Raw genomic sequence first — 19,955 nt, 5'->3', positions numbered from 1 at the left:
GCGAGACCGGTACTTCTACTCGATTTAAGCCGCGCCGATCGCTAGAGTCCTTCTTATCGCTTGAAATATATTTCGAAATGTGTCAAACATATTTAAAACTCATTTTCTACGATTCCTCAAGTACGCCAAAGCTGATTTCTTCGAAACATATGCGAAGTGCAACGTGTTGCCCATTTCGATTCGGTTGCAGGGACGATTCGCGGTACATTTTTTTTTTTTTTAAATATCACATTTCATCATTTTTGAGCAAATATGCAGATCAGGTTACGTACATTTTCACTCACTTGATATCAATTATGTGTATTGACGAAATGAATTTAAATAATACAGGTCTCGAAATACTGTCGATTCTAATTTTTTTCACCCCTTTAGTACTCCTGCCTCCTTAGTGGTAGAGAAAACTTGAAAATGTTTTTTCCTCAGCGCCTTGACCAAAAAATTTAGTTTCTGAAGTTTTTGCAGACCACTATTAAAATACCATCAATACGCATTGATAAGGATAGATACCGATTTGATTTCGTTGGATAGAGTGCAAATTTACCTATCTTAACCTGCCTGAGCCTTCCTGACGTCCTTAAATTTTCTCTCTGCATTTTAAAGGGTTGGGAGTGTGATCAATTACTTGTGTCTATCTATATACCGGGAGTCTCTGGTGAAAGTGTCGAGTTTGAGCGCAACGCTCGGCTCACGCAAAAGTTGTGGCTTGTGTTGGCGATACGCTGGCACGTGGCTCAGAGTGGGCACTTTCACAAGAGACTCCCGGTAGATTAATGGTATAAAGATTTTATCCATTAGGTACTACTAAAACACAAGCGTGGTGTATAAGAGCAAATTTCGAGGTGACACTTGTATACACACACTCATGCACACACTACATTTCATACAGGTTTCAAAGAATTTACTGTTAAAAAGTTGTATGGGTAATGCCAAACGAGCGATTGATGAAATACTTCATCAAACGTGGTGACAAATATCGAAATCTACGAGTACAAGGTTTCAAAAGAAATCGCATTATTTTTTTTCAAAATTAAATAAATATGCCGAAAATAGTTCTCTTCTTACGGTTACTTATGAGTCGTATCTATAGCTACGATATCTATATCTGATGCTATACGGCAATCTTTTGACCAACCACCATCGTTCTATGACAAAAAAGTGTCGTGTAATTGTTTGCTAGCTAGCTCGAAAGTCCTAAGCGAACGGGCTTCACATTGTATGTATCGAACCGAGGTCCTTTGGAGCATAATTTTTTTTTTTCAATATTGTAACTTTATCCAGCAAAAATAAAGTAACCTATTCGGGTATACTAACTTGACAGTTATGTGAGACTAATTCTAAAACAATGGGCTTTTGTATCATTGGTTTTATATTTATGTTAATGACAGTGAATTTTTATCTCATTATAGTCATTACGGTTAGTGGAAATAAGAAGCTTAATTTATTGTAACCAATTGCATCGTTTAAACGTGATTTTCAAGGTAAACAAATAATAGGCAATTCCGTGTTGTATTATCGCACACAAGTATTGACCTCAAATTTTTGAAAATACATCGAACCTTTTTTACATAAAGTATAGGTGAAAAGAGAAGATTCGTATTTTTTGTTCGTGCGAAATATTTTATCTTTCGAAAATTAAAAAATAACCAAATTTGCTGAATAGTGAGCGTCTAATTTAATAATTAACATCTTCTGTTCCATGCACCTAAATGCTTTGGATCGTTGTTGATCTCTAATATGTTTGAATAATTTTTTCACAAATTTTGGCTTTTTCTGTAGTTGAAATCTTTACTAGAATCTGTGAAACGTTATTTTACTCTTCATCATCTATGATAATATAGGCTACGTATAGGTTTTGGTCAAAAATGAATTTTTCTAATTTCAATAAATCTTCACGTTTTCGGATCTACAGTATTCGAAAAACAGGTTTTTGTCGGTCTGTCGGTCGGTCCCGACAAACTCGAGCGATGATCTCGGAAACGAGTGGCCGAAAAGATTGGAAATTTACACGGCTTCACATTCAAATGAATTAGGTTGAAGTTAGTAATGTAATGAATGCAGCGATGCCTTAGATATGCATTTCTATGAAAATAGTTACTTCACAACTCAGAATTATCTGACAATGAGATTCAGTAAATCGCAATGAAGCAAAACTGTACACTTATATTTTTTTTAAACTTTCAATTATTGTACTTTCAAACTGTTCTGAAATTGAAAAAAACAGGGATTCTTTTTCCGAAGTTTCGTCACGTTACTAACTTCAACCTCGTACAGGGTTTTGCACTTACTCGATGAGCATGAAAAATTGATACACCCGTTAATTTGAACTTACACTTACACCCGGAAAAATTCTGAAAAAATAGTGCATTAAAATGCGACTCTCTATCTTTTTTTTTTTTTGTTTAAAATGCACTTTCAACCGTGTCATTGCGCGTAATTTACCTGACTATAATGTTACGTGCTGCTAATGGCACGTTCCTTGCTTCTTAAATCAAGCTCTTCTTCACAGGTGTTGGAAAAAATAGCATGTGTCACACGTATGGGTCATATCTGACTCGTATGATTACAGCGCTCGCTTCAGCTCATGCTGCGTTTACATTACTACTACCACTACTTTCCGCACTTGTAATCACGATATATTATTTTTTCCGACCTCCCTTGAAGAACTGTTTTTGCGCCCAAAATTGCCATTTTCATGAATTCGCTGCAGATGTGGGAAACGCAAACTTTTAAAGAGACTAGGCAAATATATATTAAAAAAAAATCGCGTGTAAGACGTACGGGAGGTGATTTACCAATGTAATCACTATCCTTGCAACATCAAACTTAAAATCACTTTCTTACTCACCGTTCTTGATATACAATATACTATTTTACGACGATTGAAATGGCCATTCAAAGGCGCGACTTTATTGTCATGTGAGTTTTTACGATCGACTTAAAGATTGCGAGTCCGGACGTAGGGACTACGAAGATTGAAAATATGAAGAAAACATTTCTTGCTCAAGATAGCTTACAAAGTTTGATATAAATAATGGGTTCTCATTTCGAATGATACTACGACATCGACATGCTGTAAAAATAGTATTTTTCACTATACTTTACATTACTTTACAAACCAATTAATTGTTTTTTCGATTAATCCATTTATGGAAGTTACCGAGATTCTGTATATATGATTTATGACTCAGATACGTCGGTCAGACACGAATATATATTTTGCACATTGTAAATGAGTTGAGAGTTATATATCGATTGACTTGCAGAATTATTATGAGGCAACTCTGGTTAATCGATTAATCGGAAATACGATTAACCGGAATCGTTGATTAGCATATTAATCGGAAAAACTCGATGAACTGAAAAAATAATTAATTGAAGCTGCCGATTAATCGATCAGTCGCACAGCACCAATAGAAACTAATACAAGGGGTCGACCATATAATTTCACTTTTCGTATTTTCCACCATCCAAACATTCCGATTGGGTGTCTAAACTTCGCAAATTAATCAGAATACTTGGATGGTGGGAAATCTGAAAAGTGAAATTACATAATCTCGACCCTGTTCCTACATCACCATAAGCGTTGAAAAGTAAAAATGTGACACATTTAGATTAACGTATAACAGAAATATAATAGAATAATTATCATAAAAAGTTTGTCGCTGCCTCATTGCAAGGGCTCTGTTTGCATGATTTCGAATATTATACAGAAATACGAAAACATGAGCGGGTGGCAGGGAAGGTCGACAGCACATCGCTTATACAAGATTACGTATACAATCATGTATGCGAAATGCTTTTACTAAGTTCACCTATTCGGTTTAGGAGCACCCTATTTCATAGAACGTGACGTCATATCAGAAATAAATTAGCATCCATAAATATCGTATTTGCAACTAAATTTTTTACACCGAGTGTATGCCAGAGTCAAGTTGGAGCCGAGTCGGAATCGGAGTTCGACTCAAGTTAGAGATATACAGTGCGGCGTAAAAATTAAGAACAGACGATTCAAGTGGCACTAGTGTGCTGTGCTTATCTTGACCTGTTGCACGAAAGATCCACCAGATGTCTTAGACGCGCTTTCTACTATCTTTCCACGGGTGTATTACATGCGCCTGCTATCTACGGAACAGAGGATCAGCGAGCCGAGAGAGATGGCATCATAATGTAATTTTGTCTCTGGTCTTCGGATGATACATTATGTTCTCGATATATCTTTTTGGACTGGATCATGTAGAGAGAGACACAACTAGTGTCGGAACACGTTTTCAGCGCTGCCAGTACTGGCAGTGAAAAAATAAACGTACCCTATTGGGTGGGTTTCAAAACTAGCTTGCGGTGCTAAAAACTCCCTAGGACAGAGGCAGAGCTATCCACGATCTTGCCAGCGCAACAGAGATAAAAGATTGTTGACAACACTGGGAGCTACTTTCGGTATGCACCCTATATTATGTGGGTATAGTGTACTAAAATAGTATTATTATATTCCAGTAGTGCGGTAAAAAAATTGAGGTTAATCAACTCGTTTTCGATAATCTCGAATGCCCGATAAATACGGTATCTCAAATAATCTACATTATACGATACAAATTAACGATAATCAATAAATATGGATCAATTTGTGGCAAAACGTGCTAAACTTTCGAATTTTGTCAACAAATTGGAGGAAGACAGAAAAAACGTTAGGATACGCCAATTTTTACTGAGCATTGTGTTGTTCAAAATGTCAATTCTTAACTGTCAACAAACACTGAGACTCGTTATCATTTATTCAAATGTTTTAGGATTCGGAATCTGTAATGAAGTTTAAGTTTAACAAAAAAAGAGTTAGGGTCCTGACTGCCATAGACAAAGTCAAGGAAAACTGTAAAGGCATTGTTTATTGGATGTTTCGAGATTCCAGAGTGCAAGGTAAAATACTGAATTATGAATTAATATTAATTAACAATAAATAAATGATTACTGTCAGGAATAAATTGCTGTACAAATCTGACTTCAATGAATTTCGTATTTTCCAAGTCTTCTGGTTTTTATTCTAGTAAATGACCACTGTGCTACTAAAGGAAAGTCAATAGTATTTTCCAGTACTTTCACTATTACTAGAGTAATGTTCTGCTATTAAACTGCCAAACTGAGTATTACAATGCATATGTGATTAAGTTCAATGAATATGTCTTTTTGTTGACGCATTATAATTCGAATTGTTGGGATATTACACGCAGTAATTTGTCACATGAGAAGTTGATAGAAGTTAGCTTCCCTCGATTCCTTGAAATTATCATTTTTTATTGTAAACATTTGCAAAGGTTTTGAAACATGAAATTGCTATTCGTATTTTGCAAATATGCCAACTCGTCATGTACTCGACGTTAGACTTAGTTTAAATTTTGATACAAACGGTTTCTTCGTTTTTAGTTCAGCTGCAAAATATTTAATAAAAAATTCCTGCAAGATGTAGATTATTGTGGTGCTATATCCGGCTTCTCAGCCATATGATGGCAAGAATTTTCTTTTTTTTCATATGCATTTGGAAAACTAAAAAAGTCTTCCTATAAAAATTTCACCAAAGTCCCCCCGTTAAAGATAAAGTTTTGCAAGCAGAAGTTCAAGTATCAATGGAAAATAAATTAAGTCATTATCATATTTTACATTTTTAACTGAAAAACCTATGCGGAGAAGTTGATTCAAACGCAAGGTAGGCGCGATTTATGTAATTTTTAAATTCAGTTCCATCTAGATCAGGAAATCTATTCATTGTCATGAGTTATAGTCTAGAAATTCATTGAATATTACAGAAAATTCAGGTATGCAACAAGAAGCTTTGGTGGTAGATTCAAAGAAAATTTCAGAGTGATGTTGCAGAGGAAAATCAATTTTCTCCTGAATTTATAAAGTTGCATTTTAATGGGTTACCCTGGTAGTCAAATTTTAAAAGACATGCAGGTAATTTAACAGAAATTTGAGATTTTCAGGCAAACAATGTTTTCTAATCAAATCCGCATGGTAGATTCAATTTAGGGAAGCAAAAGTAATGCAAACCATGTAATAAAATTCCAGTAATTTCGACGTGAATTTCCTGATATCCGAAGAGTATAGTTTCATTTGGAGTTCCACAGTCTGTTACCACCGTATTGACTTCCAAAGAATTATCTATAAATACCGATGCTTTGAGTATCATGAGAAACAATGCATTAATAAATTTCACAATGCTTTTCAAAATCATGAACTCAATACTTCATTCAAAGTAACTGATATTGTTAAGCTAGAACCGTTGTTATATCCTACATAACTTTTTACAGATAACTGGGCTTTTTTGTTTGCTCAAAAAACAGCTATAAAAAATCGCCTGCCTCTTCATGTCTGTTTTTGCGTTCTACCAAAATTTTTAGGCGCAACAATTCGACATTATAAGTTTCATTTGGCAGCCTTAAAACAGGTTGAATTAGAATGCAAGAATTTAAACGTGAATTTTCATCTCCTGCGCGGAGAACCAAATGATGTCATATTAAAATTCGTGGAAAAATATGATATGGGCGCAGTCATCACAGATTTCTTCCCGTTACGATTACCGCTCTCTTGGGTCGATGATTTGAAGAAGAAGTTACCAGAAGACATTCCCCTTTGTCAAGTAAATACAGATCGAGAAATTCATGATTATTTAATAAGACTTTAATTATCTTCGATTCATTTACTGCGAAGGATTCTAAAGTTAATATTTCGAAATCACTTCCTTTTGATATATAATTGTGCAAAATCTTTGAGAATTCTCAGGCATATGCGGGCATTGGAACGAACTGATCTATTAATTTCTAATATTCACTAAATTGTAATCCATTTATGATCGTCGTATCATTTTTATCCCAGTCATGTTTTAGGTCGATGCGCATAACATTGTACCTTGTTGGGAAGCATCAGATAAACTGGAATATTCAGCACGAACGATTCGCAATAAAATAAATTCCAAGCTGGATGAATACTTGACACAATTTCCACCCGTAATCAAACATCCGTATACTACAAAGCAAAAGTTCACTGAAAATGATTGGGAAAATGCTTTGAAAGATGTTGAAATTGATAAATCAGTGAAGGAAATAACATGGGCGAAGCCAGGGTATGAAGAAGGAATTTTAGAGCTTGAAAGGTTCATAGAAAAGCGTCTGAAGCTGTATGATTCCAAGCGAAATGATCCGACGCTCAACGCTCTGAGCAATTTATCACCATGGTTTCATTTCGGCATGATATCTGTACAACGATGTATCTTAGAAGTGTCAAAATATAAGAACAGTCACAAAAAATCTGTCGAAAGTTTCATGGAAGAAGCTATAGTTAGGAGAGAATTGTCCGATAATTTTTGTTTTTATAACGAACATTATGACTCTCTTAAAGGTGCTAAGCAGTGGGCCGTCGATACCTTAGATAATCATCGGTAAGATGTAACTTTGAAATTTGCTTACAGCAACGTAATTCTGTGGGTGAAAGTAGGTGTGAATTTTAGATGCTTCAAGTACTCACGAAGTAATGAAAAATCAGTATTACTTTCGTAATCTCAGTACCGCAGTGCTGCTTTTTTTTGCGAGAGACAGTTTTCTTATCAGGGTGACATAATAACTGTTGAATTAAATCTGTGTAATATGTTGATTAGCAAGGATAAACGTGAGTATGTATACACGTTGAAGGAATTTGAAAATTCCTTGACTCACGATGACCTGTGGAATTCAGCTCAGAATCAGTTACTACAGGATGGAAAAATACATGGATTTTTGAGAATGTACTGGGCAAAGAAAATCCTGGAGTGGACTCGTACCCCCGAAGAGGCACTTGAATGGTCAATTTACTTGAACGACAAGTACAGTATGGATGGGCGCGACCCGAGTGGATATGTTGGTAATTGAAGTTTGAACATACATTCCGAAAGTATAGTCTTTGAGAATCACTACCGTTACAAAATGTCCGATCCGTATTAAGCAGTGACACGAGTGTCAGGCCCAAGGCATTGATAGCTTTAAAAAATACATTTCTTTAAGGATGCATGTGGTCCATATGCGGTATCCACGACCAAGGCTGGGCAGAGAGGAGTATTTTTGGAAAAATACGTTTTATGAATTACAAAGGATGTCAGCGCAAATTCGACGTCAAGGCGTTCGTTGCTAGGTGGGGTGGTAAAGTACACACAAAAAAAAAATAAATTTAAAAATGAGTATAATAACCACCTACAGTTATCTGAATGTGCTCAATCTAACCAGTGTTTAATTCGAGCATGTTGTACTCGAAATCATAATTTCGTATGATATATTAAGCACTCGATTAGATGACCATGTATTTTTTCTACAAATCACCAGGAAGAACAAGATCAATTTTATTTAATTAATGCACACGTACTTAGAGAAATTATTCTGATCAAATCAGACTATAGTTTCCTGCAGACTTGGAATATTGTTCGCTTGGTAGTATTCTGAAATATGTATCTCCTTGTGCAAAAACTACGTAAGGAAGTAGAAGCATATCAATATCCAAATTTTTTCCTGCAGATTTACTAACTTTTAGTAACCAATTGATATATTTTTTTGGAATATTATTTTCAGCTATATGCCTGTGTTTTTTCTTTGGTGATTTTATAGCATGTGATGGCAGTTCATTAGTTTTCTTATCCGTGTGTTTTATCCAATTTTCTTTATTCGGTTTATCTTCACGGTTTTTTTGTACATGGTCTCTGGTATGAACGTAATTTGGTTTCCGGTCACCTTTCTTCCCTTCCAAATTACCAAATTTATTTTTAAACGTCGAGCTACTGTCTTCGATTTCGTTCTTATGAAGCTTAATACCTTTTTTACTTGTTTCCTTATATTTTCTACCATAACCGCCACTATTTTCAATTTTGTAATTATCGTTTACAGGATATTCTTTGCCTTTTTCCGATAGCATTTCATATCCCTCATCACTATTTATTTTATTATTCATAGTCTTGTATTCAGTTTTTTCTCGTTCCGTTTTTGATTTAATATTACCGTCTTCAATTTTCTTACCCTTGAACTTGACATCCTTATAACTCTCATCGATTTCCTTGCTGAAAATTTTCGCCTCGCCAACATTTTTCGCACCACTGTTGTTTTTGATTAATTCGCCACCTTTGACGATGTTTTGTAAATTAATTTCACCGCCATCATCCTCTTTGTTTACTTTTTCAAAAATCAGACCAGGCACTGGGTTTTTTCTAGATTTTACATTATCACCATCAGCTTTGTTTTCGATCCACTCACCAATATTATTTTCTGAAAGTGGATAAAATTCAGTAATCAAAATACTGCACCGCATACAGAATATGACGTTACTTAATTAACTAAATTCATTTGATATTTGGCTTCTGTGACGTGTGCGCTGTTATCTTTATTATCATATCTAATCCCATCGTTTTAATCTGCAGATCCGTTCTATGAATATTCAATTTTGCATGGTTTGATCCTACATACTTTTGATCAGTTGTAAATTCCTCATCATTATATTTCAATGTACTAATCGATGCGTTATCGTCCAAATTCCTGATACCTGGCTTACCTTAAGAGTATTCCTGTATGTTTTTTATATTGAAATACAAGTAACCTTGATGGTTATATTTTCACTATTGCAGTATATCAAGAGTATAGTATACAATAAATGAAATACAAATAAAAAGTACAAAATAGGATAAATATGTTATTTATGTGGTAGAAGATATTACTAACAATCTTTACAATTTAAGATAATATTGCTGGCAGCTGTAATTTTTTAACCGTGGATAATTTGACTACAGTCAAAATTACTCCTGCTGTGTCTAACTTGTTTAAACTTCTTTAAATATGAGCTCTAGCGTGTAAGTTTGTTTTTGTCAATTTTATTTAACATTGTTGTGTATGTCGAATACCCATTTATATTATATTTATAGTATTTTTTAATAATTAAAGAAATTTTCAGAAAATAATTAAGTGCTTTACCTTTTTGCTCAGTAAATAGTCCAATTTGTTTTTCAAGATCAGTGTACAGCTCCGGATTTTGAAACTTTTCTAGCATACAATTTATTGGGTCGATGCCTAAAATCATGGCAATTCTCTCCAGTCTGGTCCATTCCTTTTGGTAGAAAACTAAACAATTTTTACAACGTATTCATTATTATTGTAAAACAATCGTGTTCTCAGGGAAATAATTGTTGTTATTATGTGTCATTGATGTCAGGCCTAATGTTATTCTGAAATAATTTTATTAACATTATAAATTGAGCAAAACAATAGATTCAGTCTAATTAAAAATATCAATTACTCGGGCATTGGTGAGGATTCGTCTCCAGTGTAACATTTTTCTCGTTACACTCTTGCGAGCAGAAATACAATTGCTTACACGTGGGACACACGATCAGAACTTTTCCATGAACACCGAAGCACTCGAAACAGACTTTAAACTTATTACGCTGAAAATGTAAAACTATCCTACAGTTAATTATAATTTTCAAAGAAAGTTTATAGTGAATCAAGCGATACATCCGCAAAATATGATACTGTATAATAAAAAGCTTCAGTTATACTGTACGTTAGGATCCGTCTCAGTTGGATATACTACAATTGAATTCAAGTTTTTGGTTTCTGTGTCGAAACTGGCTCTTTCCACTTTATAATCTGCAGCTGTTGCAACATTTTTTTTAGGGCCTACCAACGGCATTACTCTGTTCATTATTGTTTCTGTTTCATTTTGTATCAGCTGAAAGATGTTGGGAACGGATTATATTATGAAGATATTCCGGTTATATTTTGTAAAGTTGTTGATAATATTCTGACGATTCCATTTTGAACCTTGCACCGTAAATCGAATTAGTATTGGGCACCTTTGAGCAATAATTTTTGTACTGAATTGCGTGAAAATTACTAATTACAAATTATAATGTTAATGAGTATTTTTTTTCTCCCAAATACAAATGACATTTGTAATTACAATTGGCGTTTAGAATACGTTGTCGCGTGAAGTTGATGGAGTGTTACTCACATCTATTCATAACTCACTGTATCTATTTCAGGTACCATTTTTTCGTAAGCTGGTATACATGCCGTTACAAAGAGCCTCACTAATCCTTTGACGTTACTACGACTGCAGTTCATAGTTTCCATAATAATAGCCAAATCTTCCGCATTCATCCAAGCTTCCGCATGCTTAAATAATGGCTCTTTAAGCAATGCTAATCGGTTTTCTACAGGCAAGCTACACGATATAGTGGATTAACGATATTAGTAAAGCATTACTATACTTTTCTTAAAATTCAATTTTTGAGATTACAGACTTATTTATAAATATGAAATCCGAAATTTATAAAATTTCGATATAGTTAATATGGAAGCAGCGTCTAAATTTTGAAATTGACCATTCAAATCCCGATATTGTATTTCTTTTGGTTTCCTACAGCATTACAGGCAAGTCCATCAAGCCTCGCACAAGATTTGCTTTGATTCTTCTTATCAATTTTTCCTTAGCCACTGTTTCAATGAAATTCATGCTTTTAGCAAAGTTCGTTGCTGTCGATAGCTTTGAGGATTTGGATCTCTTCGATGCATTTGTCTTTTTCCCTTTCTCTTTAATTTCTGTTGTACTCACAACTGGATTGGATAACTTCATTAATTCTTTCCTTCCGTATTCTATTTGGTTATAGTTTTCTCCTAATACCTGACAGTGAACAGTAAGAACTTCGATACTCGATTGCTGGAACCATGCACATACAATGTGTATGAAATGACAATTATATAATTATTCAAATCCTTACGTTGACCGACTCAAATGGACAGCCTCCGTACTGTAACAGCAGTTCGAGCTGTGAAAGTATAAAATCAATCATGTAATTCATAAGTTCGATAGTTCGGAGAGTATTTTTTTCAAACTATCATAGAGTTGTGACTTACAAATTTTTGCAGAAGTTGAGGTGGCAAGAGTTCTTGCAATAAACGAGATTCTAGCATCAACATAGCATTGCCCAAGTCTATACCCAACTGTTCGTTAACATCAACATACGTGGATCTTAGAAGTGCATTTGTCGCTGTAAAATTACCTGCTCAAAGTTAATGAAGTCGTGTTAAATACGTGTATTTGTAAAAAAAAAAATTACATTTTGGTAAAATAGAAAATAGCTGGCGAAAATTTAGTTCGCAGAAATCAGTTTTATTTCATTTGAAGTTGGCTTGGATGAATTGTACCTTCGAAGATTGCTAAGGATAATGGGGAATGTCCTTGATATAAATCACTGCGTTTGATACGTCCATATTGATAGATGGCTCTGATGAGTGTCCCTAAGTACTGTTAGAATAAAATGACAATAACATTTGTTTGAATCGAACAATAAACGAAGTAACAAGTTTTCATAATATTTCGATACTAATCGTACTTCACCCGTGTCTGCATCCATATCGTGTCTAACAGCCAAAAGATGCAAGGCCGTCATACCTTGGCAACTGTCGAGAAATTCTGCACATCTATTTTGTCTCACACGTTCCATTACGTCTGATCTACATCAGAAAATGTTTATATACGGCAAATTGTTTTTTTTTTTTTTTTTGATGAAGTCATTCGACAATATTACTGAAATCAGTCTGTCGTAATATGTACCGGTAGTCAGAATCGGCTCTTACACTTGGATTTGCCTTGGCCTTTAGCAAAGCTTTTGCCATAAGCGCATGCTCGTAAGCTGGTTGAAGAATCGCCAGGATCAGCAGTGGTGTAAAATAGTGATCCTGAGTATTAAGCATAAAAGGGAATGTAATATTTCATAGTCGTTCATTATGCATATGGGGAATTATTTTTTAAATATGGTACATGATGTAATAAAGCCTGTTTTTCTATTCTACCATTATAGGCGACGAAAAGTAGAAAAAAATAAAATGATGATATTTCAAGAATGGATAAACGGAATTTCTTGATGTTTTTTGTCTCAATCGACGCGACTTTCTTAACTTAAAACTGACCGTATTTTGAATATCATCAGTCGAGTAGCTTTAAACTTATGCGAATAACAAAATAAAAATTAAAGATAGCATTTGTTAATGATTTATTGACTCAAAACGCATCAGAGTTGGGCTTTCTTATCGTCAGTCAAATTAACCGTGTTTTATTTTTAATGGACGCAAATATATCGTATAAAATGTCGCTTGTCAGACAACAACAAATTTCATGTAATAAATTTCTCACCTGATGGGGTACAGAAGTTTTTTGAGAGCAGCTCGAAAATATTCACATTGAAATAAATAGTATTTAAAAATATGAAAAGTAATCGGATCACAATTATGCATTGCTTAAAACTCATGAAAAACCCAATTCTCGAAACAGAATAAAAAAACAATAAAACCTGACGAAAAATCATGATTACTTTTTTCGATGTGAATGAAACTAAAAATAACGTCAACTATATATTTCACCTCAATTCTTGTTCGATATAAAAAATAATGTCCCATACGTACACTCACGAGGCTTATGTTGGCTTACAACTTTGGATAATGTGGTATCGGGATCCGCTCCGTACTCCAACAGTTCTGAGAGAAGAGATGGCGTTTTGGTAAAAATTACCATTATTGTAACCGGGTAAGGTACTTGTGAAAAGTTTGGATCGGCACCTCGTTGTAAAAGTTTCGATATTGTAGCATGTACTTTTTCGATTCTGCACGAAGAAAGAAAAGCGTAGTGAAAATACGAGTCAGAGTATACTATAAGAAACAAGTCAGATTCTCGCATAGAAACGATAGGTGAATCAACCGTGTTATTTCATAGATAAAAATTTGTTCCACAGAAAGTCTAATGATTTCAATTATTATTGATCCAGATATGTGATCTACAGACATAGACTAACTTTGCACAGATTTCTCTGTTGTTGTTATTACTAATTTTTTCCAGTCCCATTAACGGCTTGTTACTTTTAGAAAATAATTTTCTATCTGTCGGTTTTCTATCGTCTGTAGTTTTAATTTCAATTTTATTTTTGCTCTTAGGTTTGCTGATTTTCGATTTCCTCTGAGAAACAAATGTTTCCATGATAGGTGACATGTCGAAAATGTATTTCTGGATCCGTGCTTGACCTGCGACAATATTTCATTTCGGTATCACAAAATTTAGATTTGTAAAGCTTCTCTCTTGGACGTAGAAGTCAAATTAATTGGTCTGAAGTCTCACTTACTAGCTGCTACACTTATCTGATGATTATCTTCTACGTTTGGATGTTTTTCGTTTAATTGACTGCCTATGCTTTTATGCTGCCAAGAAGTAATTATCATTCATTGGATGTTATGGCTTTACTATCTGACCGTGGCATTATTTATTACCTGATTCATGGGATCTAATAACTTTATTGGGCCTGCACGATCTGTCATGGCGTTCATTGCATTCGTACCTGACCCTGATTCGCCATTATTAGAGAAATATTTTGGTTGAAATTTTGATAGTAGATTTTCTGTTGGTGCTGGAGTCAAATCCATCTGTTTTGGCATCTGAAATAAAATATTGAAGAGCGAATTGCGTTCAATCAATTTGCAAAGCTGGACTCATTGACCCTCGCTGCAAACTTATGGTACTGAACTATGTCGATTGTAAAGTTCGACAGAACTTTGCAAGTGTTGTTTTCATATTAATCAGTTGAATTTTGTAACGTTAATGTAACGATGTATTTTCAGGAAAATTCGTTGTCTCGTAAATTTAGGTTTGTCTGAAATTCAGTAAATCATAACGAGTTAAAACATGCTTATATTTCGGAGACTCAACTTTTTTAACAGCGTAAGAAAAATTACGAAATACTGATATTTAGTTTCAACGTTTCGTTACGTTAACGTCACTAACGTCAACTTGGTACTTTACGGAGGTTAATAATAATTGACAAACCCGTTTGACGAGTGACTCGTAGCTGATTCTTCCGTGCCATTGTTCATAGTTTTTAAACGTTGTAGAATCATTGTCAACTGTCTGTTCGGATATTCTTCTCTTTGGTAAAAATGCATCCGACCAATTGCTCACACTGTGTATCAATTCTAGTAGTCGTAAGATGCACAAGGAAAGTGGTGTCAAACATTCGTCATTTATGGCATCAATATTTGCACCAAGATCTAATAGTACGTCTATCACTTCCAATCTATCTCTAATGGATTAATACAACCTTCATGATTAAAGCGTAAACAATGCAATGGAAGTGTCATTACTTGTCATACGATACTCCAAGTATTATAGATTGCATTATTTTGTGGTATGGAAAATTTTTCATTATTTCAATCCCGTAATCTTTGCTTTTCATCGGGTAGAGTGTACGGCTTGTCAAAACTTTTTTGGATTCATTGGCTTGCAGATTAAAAAGCATATTCGTTTCGAACACTGTTTATTGTTAGTTACCTCGCTGCTGCAAATAACAAGCCTGTATTCCCTCTACTGTCAGCAACATCTGGGCATAAGTTTTTTGATGAAATTAACCGCATGATGATACTTTTGTGAAGACCATCAGAGCATGATTTCAATAACTCTACTGCGGCATTTTCGTGAGCTCCCTCTTGCCTGAACGAACCTCGTCTACCAGCTAGGACTTTACTCACGTCAAAGCTCAATGTTTTCTACATAAATATTATAGGTATAGAATCTTGGCCACACGTCCGGCTTAAGTTATAATTCAATGTGAATATCAACAATGGCCTGGCTGTTGGAAAGGTTTTCATAATTCATAATACTCACCTCAAACTTATGATGCTTGAAAACGTGTTTGAGAAGCTCAATGGATATCGGACTATTGTTCCAAGCCATCAGGTCGGTGACTAACACTTTCTTCGTGTATTGCATTCCTTTGACTTTTATTCGTCCAAAGTCATCAAATTCTTCAACCGAGGATTCTTTTTTACTTAAGCCTTGAAGCTGTTCTTCGGGCGAGAAATTCGCATCTGAACTTTCGGACTTTGACTGATAATCAAATTGTCAAAATATGTTGGCTCGCTGCATTACTTGTAAACAATTAAAATTCAGGAGTAAATATATTTTGGTAGAAATACATACAAATTTTGGCGGTATAGTGACAGCAGAGTTTCGAAATATGTTCCACTGTTCTTCGTGATTTATGCCCATGAAAAATGTGCTATTCATAATTTGTGAATTAATTCGAGCTGGTTTTATACCGCAATAATCAGCTTCTTCTTTATTTTCATATTTGTTTGATATTTTAATCTGTTCGTCGTCATTCAAATCGTCTCTGGTGTATTGCTCTTTTGCAGCAATATCTACCGAATCATGTAATACTTCGAGAACAACTCTTGATTCATGAATCTGTGGTGTAGTATCAATGGCCAAATCTTTCATCATAGTAGTGCTTTTTTCTTCGTTTTCGGCTGTTGTTAAAAACGATTCTATCAGTAATGTAGTTTGTATTTTACTCCGCTCTGTACACAAGATATTATCATTTTATTCTTCTCTAATTATCGAATACAAATTTGCTTCATATTTTATTTTGTCCTAGTTACAAAATAATAATATGGTTTGGGTTCCTTTTTTTTATTAAATAACACAAATGCAATTTGTATCTTTTCTTGCACTCATTACAAATAACACCTCTAATTTATAATTGACACGAGGTTAATTAGAAATTGTAATTAGGCAGTGCCCGATTCTGATCTATCGTATGATTAGTTGAGTGCTCATTGTCAGATATGTTGTAAAGTATAATTATACAAACTAGTGCAAACACTGTACCAATTTTTAACTGGATTTCTTCATCCGTCATAAGAACATCTATTGTAAATTGCTCGGATTCATTTCCAAAAAATGTCTCGTCATACCTAGTTTAAATGACAGATAAATTACATACCTGTAATGAATTGCACTCCTATAAACTTTCTGGGAAATAGTTAAAATTGACTACACGTGTTTCTATTTTGGTTTTAACCGTGTGATAAAAATAAAACTTACCTACCTCTGTCGGTGAAAAAAGAGAAACCTAAAATATACTGCCGTAAAATAACGATACCTTGGTTTGTTAAACCACAGTGCTCTGTTGTCTTTACACTGTGGGTTGTACAATTCGCTGGCTCGTTTAAGAGCATTTTTGTCAAAATTTCGTGAATGCATCAGAGATTCGATTAAGTTCTCTGCCAAATGTTTTGCAGCATCCTGTAATATAATTAGTTGTATTATTCGCTAAGTGAGTAGCATCGCGAGGAGAAATGTTGAAAATTAGGAGGCCGAGTAGCCGACCGCGGATGCGTAAAATATTGTTCGAAACGTAGCACGAAATGTTGAACTCGTGGAATTCATCAATCATCGATAAATAAACGATAGAAGTTTGCCAAGCCTTCTCGGTTTACTACATCAACTATTTCATATCTGCTTGATTCAAAAAAATTTGCATAACCTGCATAAAAAAAAGGGCAAAATTCGTACGTGCGCAGTCGGACGGTGAATCCGCTAAATAGTTTCACTATTTATTCTTAGTACAGATAGGTATAGTTTACTCGAATAACTTGCTATACATTAGGAATGACGAATCGGATTACCTTTTGTAGATGCACAATTCGACGGTATTGTAAAATTGTAATTTTATCCTCATCTTTAACAGCCAAACGAGGCATCATTTGCTCAGGCTCAAAGGTTCTGGACAAACGAATTAGTTGGGATGATAACCAAATACCGACGTCTTGATACCCTGCAGCATCGGTATAAATGCCTGGACCAAATCTATCGTCTTCACGATATAGACCCTAAAAAAATACACTACACAATAGGCATTCCATGACAAAGGGATCAGTCTTTGACTCCGACCAATCTTTATTTCACTCATATTATTTTCTGTATTTAACCCAAGTAAGAGGAACTCTGATAACTTTTGAGAAACTTTTTTCTTCCAAGGATCGTCTCCGATTTAAAAAAATTCTAAAATTCACTATTCTTTATCCTGCTACGTAAAAATCAAATAAGACATGCTGCAAAATCTCGATTTTCGTATTGTAACTTCGGAAAAGTGTTTTCCGAAGGGTTCAAAACACATGATTGCCAAGGTACCGTACACACAGGCTAACGTTACTCCGATTTTGTGGAGACGAACCCGTCCCGTCACCCACCGTACTCGGAGTTTGATTTCACACTGGCCGCCGCTCGCTTCTACCCGACTTGAGTAACCGCGCTCGGCGCGCGAACTCGCCGCCGCGCATGCGCAGTAGAGGTGCTCGGATCCCTACCGGTAGACGCGAGTACGGTATATCAACGATTCGCTCGCAACGGCGCCGCATTACACGATGCCTGGCTCGTTTTTTTTCGAGGTTGAAGTTACGAACGATAGCTTGACGATGTATGTTTAGAAAAAACTGTTTATTCGCAGTTTCAAGATTATCTGAAATTTATAAAATCTCAATACAGCAGAACATACTGATATTTTGAAAACCAAACTCCTTCAAATTTATTCCAAAATTGCAAAGTAACGAATTTTTTCATAACGATTAGTCAGGCTAACGTTACTAACTTCAACCTCGTGCTTTTTTTATGTGCATGTACGGTTCTCCGGCCGTATTTTTCGCAGGAAGATGTCGAGATCGCAACACTACGGACTCTTGGTCGACATGGTATTGCCAAGCTGCTGGTCCGCATTACAGAGCTTACGAGTCAACGAGAGCCGAGGAAAACACTCGTCATACTTTCTCATTCCCTTTTCTCAAGTTCCTTACGCGTGCGACTTATTCGCCAAAGTTCGCACGACATAACCGGGGTTCGTTAGGTGGATAAATTCCTTATTGTAAATGGACGACTCTTACGAACTTGATTCTCACTTCTATGACGCAACGAAAGGGAGGGTTACGCTAAGTTAGATAGTTGAATGTTTAATAAGTGAAAAGGAGACACGTGGGAAATATACAATGAATTTCGTATCAGAACACAAATAAAAAATCGCTGGAGTGTCGATTGGCGACAGCTAATATACGAATATGAAAATAGAATTAAAAATGAGTAACTAGTTTATACAAGTACTTAATTTTTCCGAGGGAACTTCTACGTTATAACATATAACCGATGGCAAATTCGTGGACCATGATTAAATTTAGCACGCCTTAAAAAATTAATCGCAGATCGGTAGTAAGCTAGCAAGTCTGAAAATATTCCATGAAATTTTCTTGCAGCTTTACTCGCTTGTGTAGAGCATATAGTAAAAAAATGGGTACAACTAAATATGGTCGGGATTGGTCATCAGCTGTCCATTTGGCATACAATGCCTCGTGTATAATTTCGATCAATCATCGGTATTCGGTACTGTGAATATGATCAACAGACATGATACAGTCCATAGAAAATAAAATCTAATCTTTTTTAAACTTACTTCAAAGTATGCACCAGATGGGTACGAGAAGCGACCATATCCTTCTTTCTTATTAACATACCACTGGCCTTCGTAATTTAATCTCGCTGGCTGCCACCTATTATTTAAAATAATTAACAATAAGTCGGAAGGAAGTAGGATTTGTGTTTGATTTTAAATGCAAGGAACAACCTATTCTTCTTGACGAACCATTACAAAAGTTGATTGAAAAATGGCATATGCGGATAAATTGATTTCATTACTGAAAGGCGTTTATAAAATGGATTCCGTAGATTGTAGCCTAGGATACTAATTGCTTACAAAAACGTACTATATGTATAGCATAACCTAATCTAGCCCAACCTAAACTTCAACCAACGCGTCTTTATGGGTAATAAAATCAATTTTTTTATCGTCCTAACTGCAAAATTTGGCTACGTTTTCTAATGCAGATGAAAAGTCGCAATGGTTGTGTTGAATTAACGACGTGTTTGTTTGAATTGTGATGTGGATTTTCCGTGCGATTAGTATTTCTCCACAACTCAATGCGTATTTACTCTTCCTCCAACTGACCACGATCCGGGGAACGCTGCCTTACAAAATGATTGCGCATAGTCTCTACAGTATAGTTGTTCTCAAAAATATGTTGTAACAAATT

At 35.0% G+C, this 19,955-nt stretch overlaps 2 protein-coding genes across 5 annotated transcripts; one reads left to right on the top strand and one right to left on the bottom strand.

Moving 5' to 3' along the window:
• The first annotated feature begins 4,324 nt into the window (after positions 1–4,324).
• On the top strand, positions 4,325–9,177 carry LOC124216488 (deoxyribodipyrimidine photo-lyase). Of its 3 annotated transcripts, none has more exons than XM_046621051.2 (6): positions 4,325–4,434; positions 4,785–4,911; positions 6,300–6,628; positions 6,876–7,426; positions 7,643–7,884; positions 8,025–9,177. In XM_046621051.2, the coding sequence occupies exons 2-6, from the start codon at positions 4,800–4,802 to the stop codon at positions 8,183–8,185; spliced, it is 1,395 nt and encodes a 464-aa protein (XP_046477007.1). In that variant the 5' UTR covers positions 4,325–4,434; positions 4,785–4,799; the 3' UTR covers positions 8,186–9,177. The 3 variants fall into 3 exon arrangements, with proteins under 3 accessions (XP_046477007.1, XP_046477008.1, XP_046477006.1); XM_046621052.2 differs by having other exon boundaries at positions 4,335–4,452; XM_046621050.2 differs by lacking the exon at positions 4,325–4,434 and adding an exon at positions 4,461–4,681.
• On the bottom strand, positions 7,772–18,093 carry LOC124216487 (uncharacterized). 2 transcript variants are annotated; one of them, XM_069135217.1, is made up of 23 exons: positions 17,835–18,093; positions 17,508–17,711; positions 16,982–17,124; positions 16,708–16,793; positions 16,018–16,397; positions 15,703–15,924; positions 15,370–15,584; positions 14,869–15,121; positions 14,316–14,480; positions 14,171–14,246; positions 13,847–14,072; positions 13,486–13,657; positions 12,613–12,737; positions 12,392–12,512; positions 12,204–12,303; positions 11,913–12,058; positions 11,777–11,824; positions 11,420–11,679; positions 11,025–11,220; positions 10,558–10,725; positions 10,291–10,438; positions 9,969–10,115; positions 7,772–9,269 (listed from the first exon to the last, which is right to left on the bottom strand). In XM_069135217.1, exons 2-23 carry the CDS (start codon positions 17,583–17,585, stop codon positions 8,398–8,400), a joined length of 4,347 nt encoding a protein of 1,448 aa, XP_068991318.1. In that variant the 5' UTR covers positions 17,586–17,711; positions 17,835–18,093; the 3' UTR covers positions 7,772–8,397. The 2 variants fall into 2 exon arrangements, with proteins under 2 accessions (XP_068991318.1, XP_046477005.1); XM_046621049.2 differs by having other exon boundaries at positions 16,018–16,346; positions 17,508–18,093.
• Positions 18,094–19,955: the final 1,862 nt, after the last annotated feature.

This window comes from Neodiprion pinetum, chromosome 4, assembly GCF_021155775.2.
Source record: "Neodiprion pinetum isolate iyNeoPine1 chromosome 4, iyNeoPine1.2, whole genome shotgun sequence".
In the NCBI taxonomy this organism is placed as follows: domain Eukaryota; kingdom Metazoa; phylum Arthropoda; class Insecta; order Hymenoptera; family Diprionidae; genus Neodiprion; species Neodiprion pinetum.
Note: the sequence above shows the minus strand (reverse complement) of the source record. Positions and strands in the feature narration are given on the sequence as shown.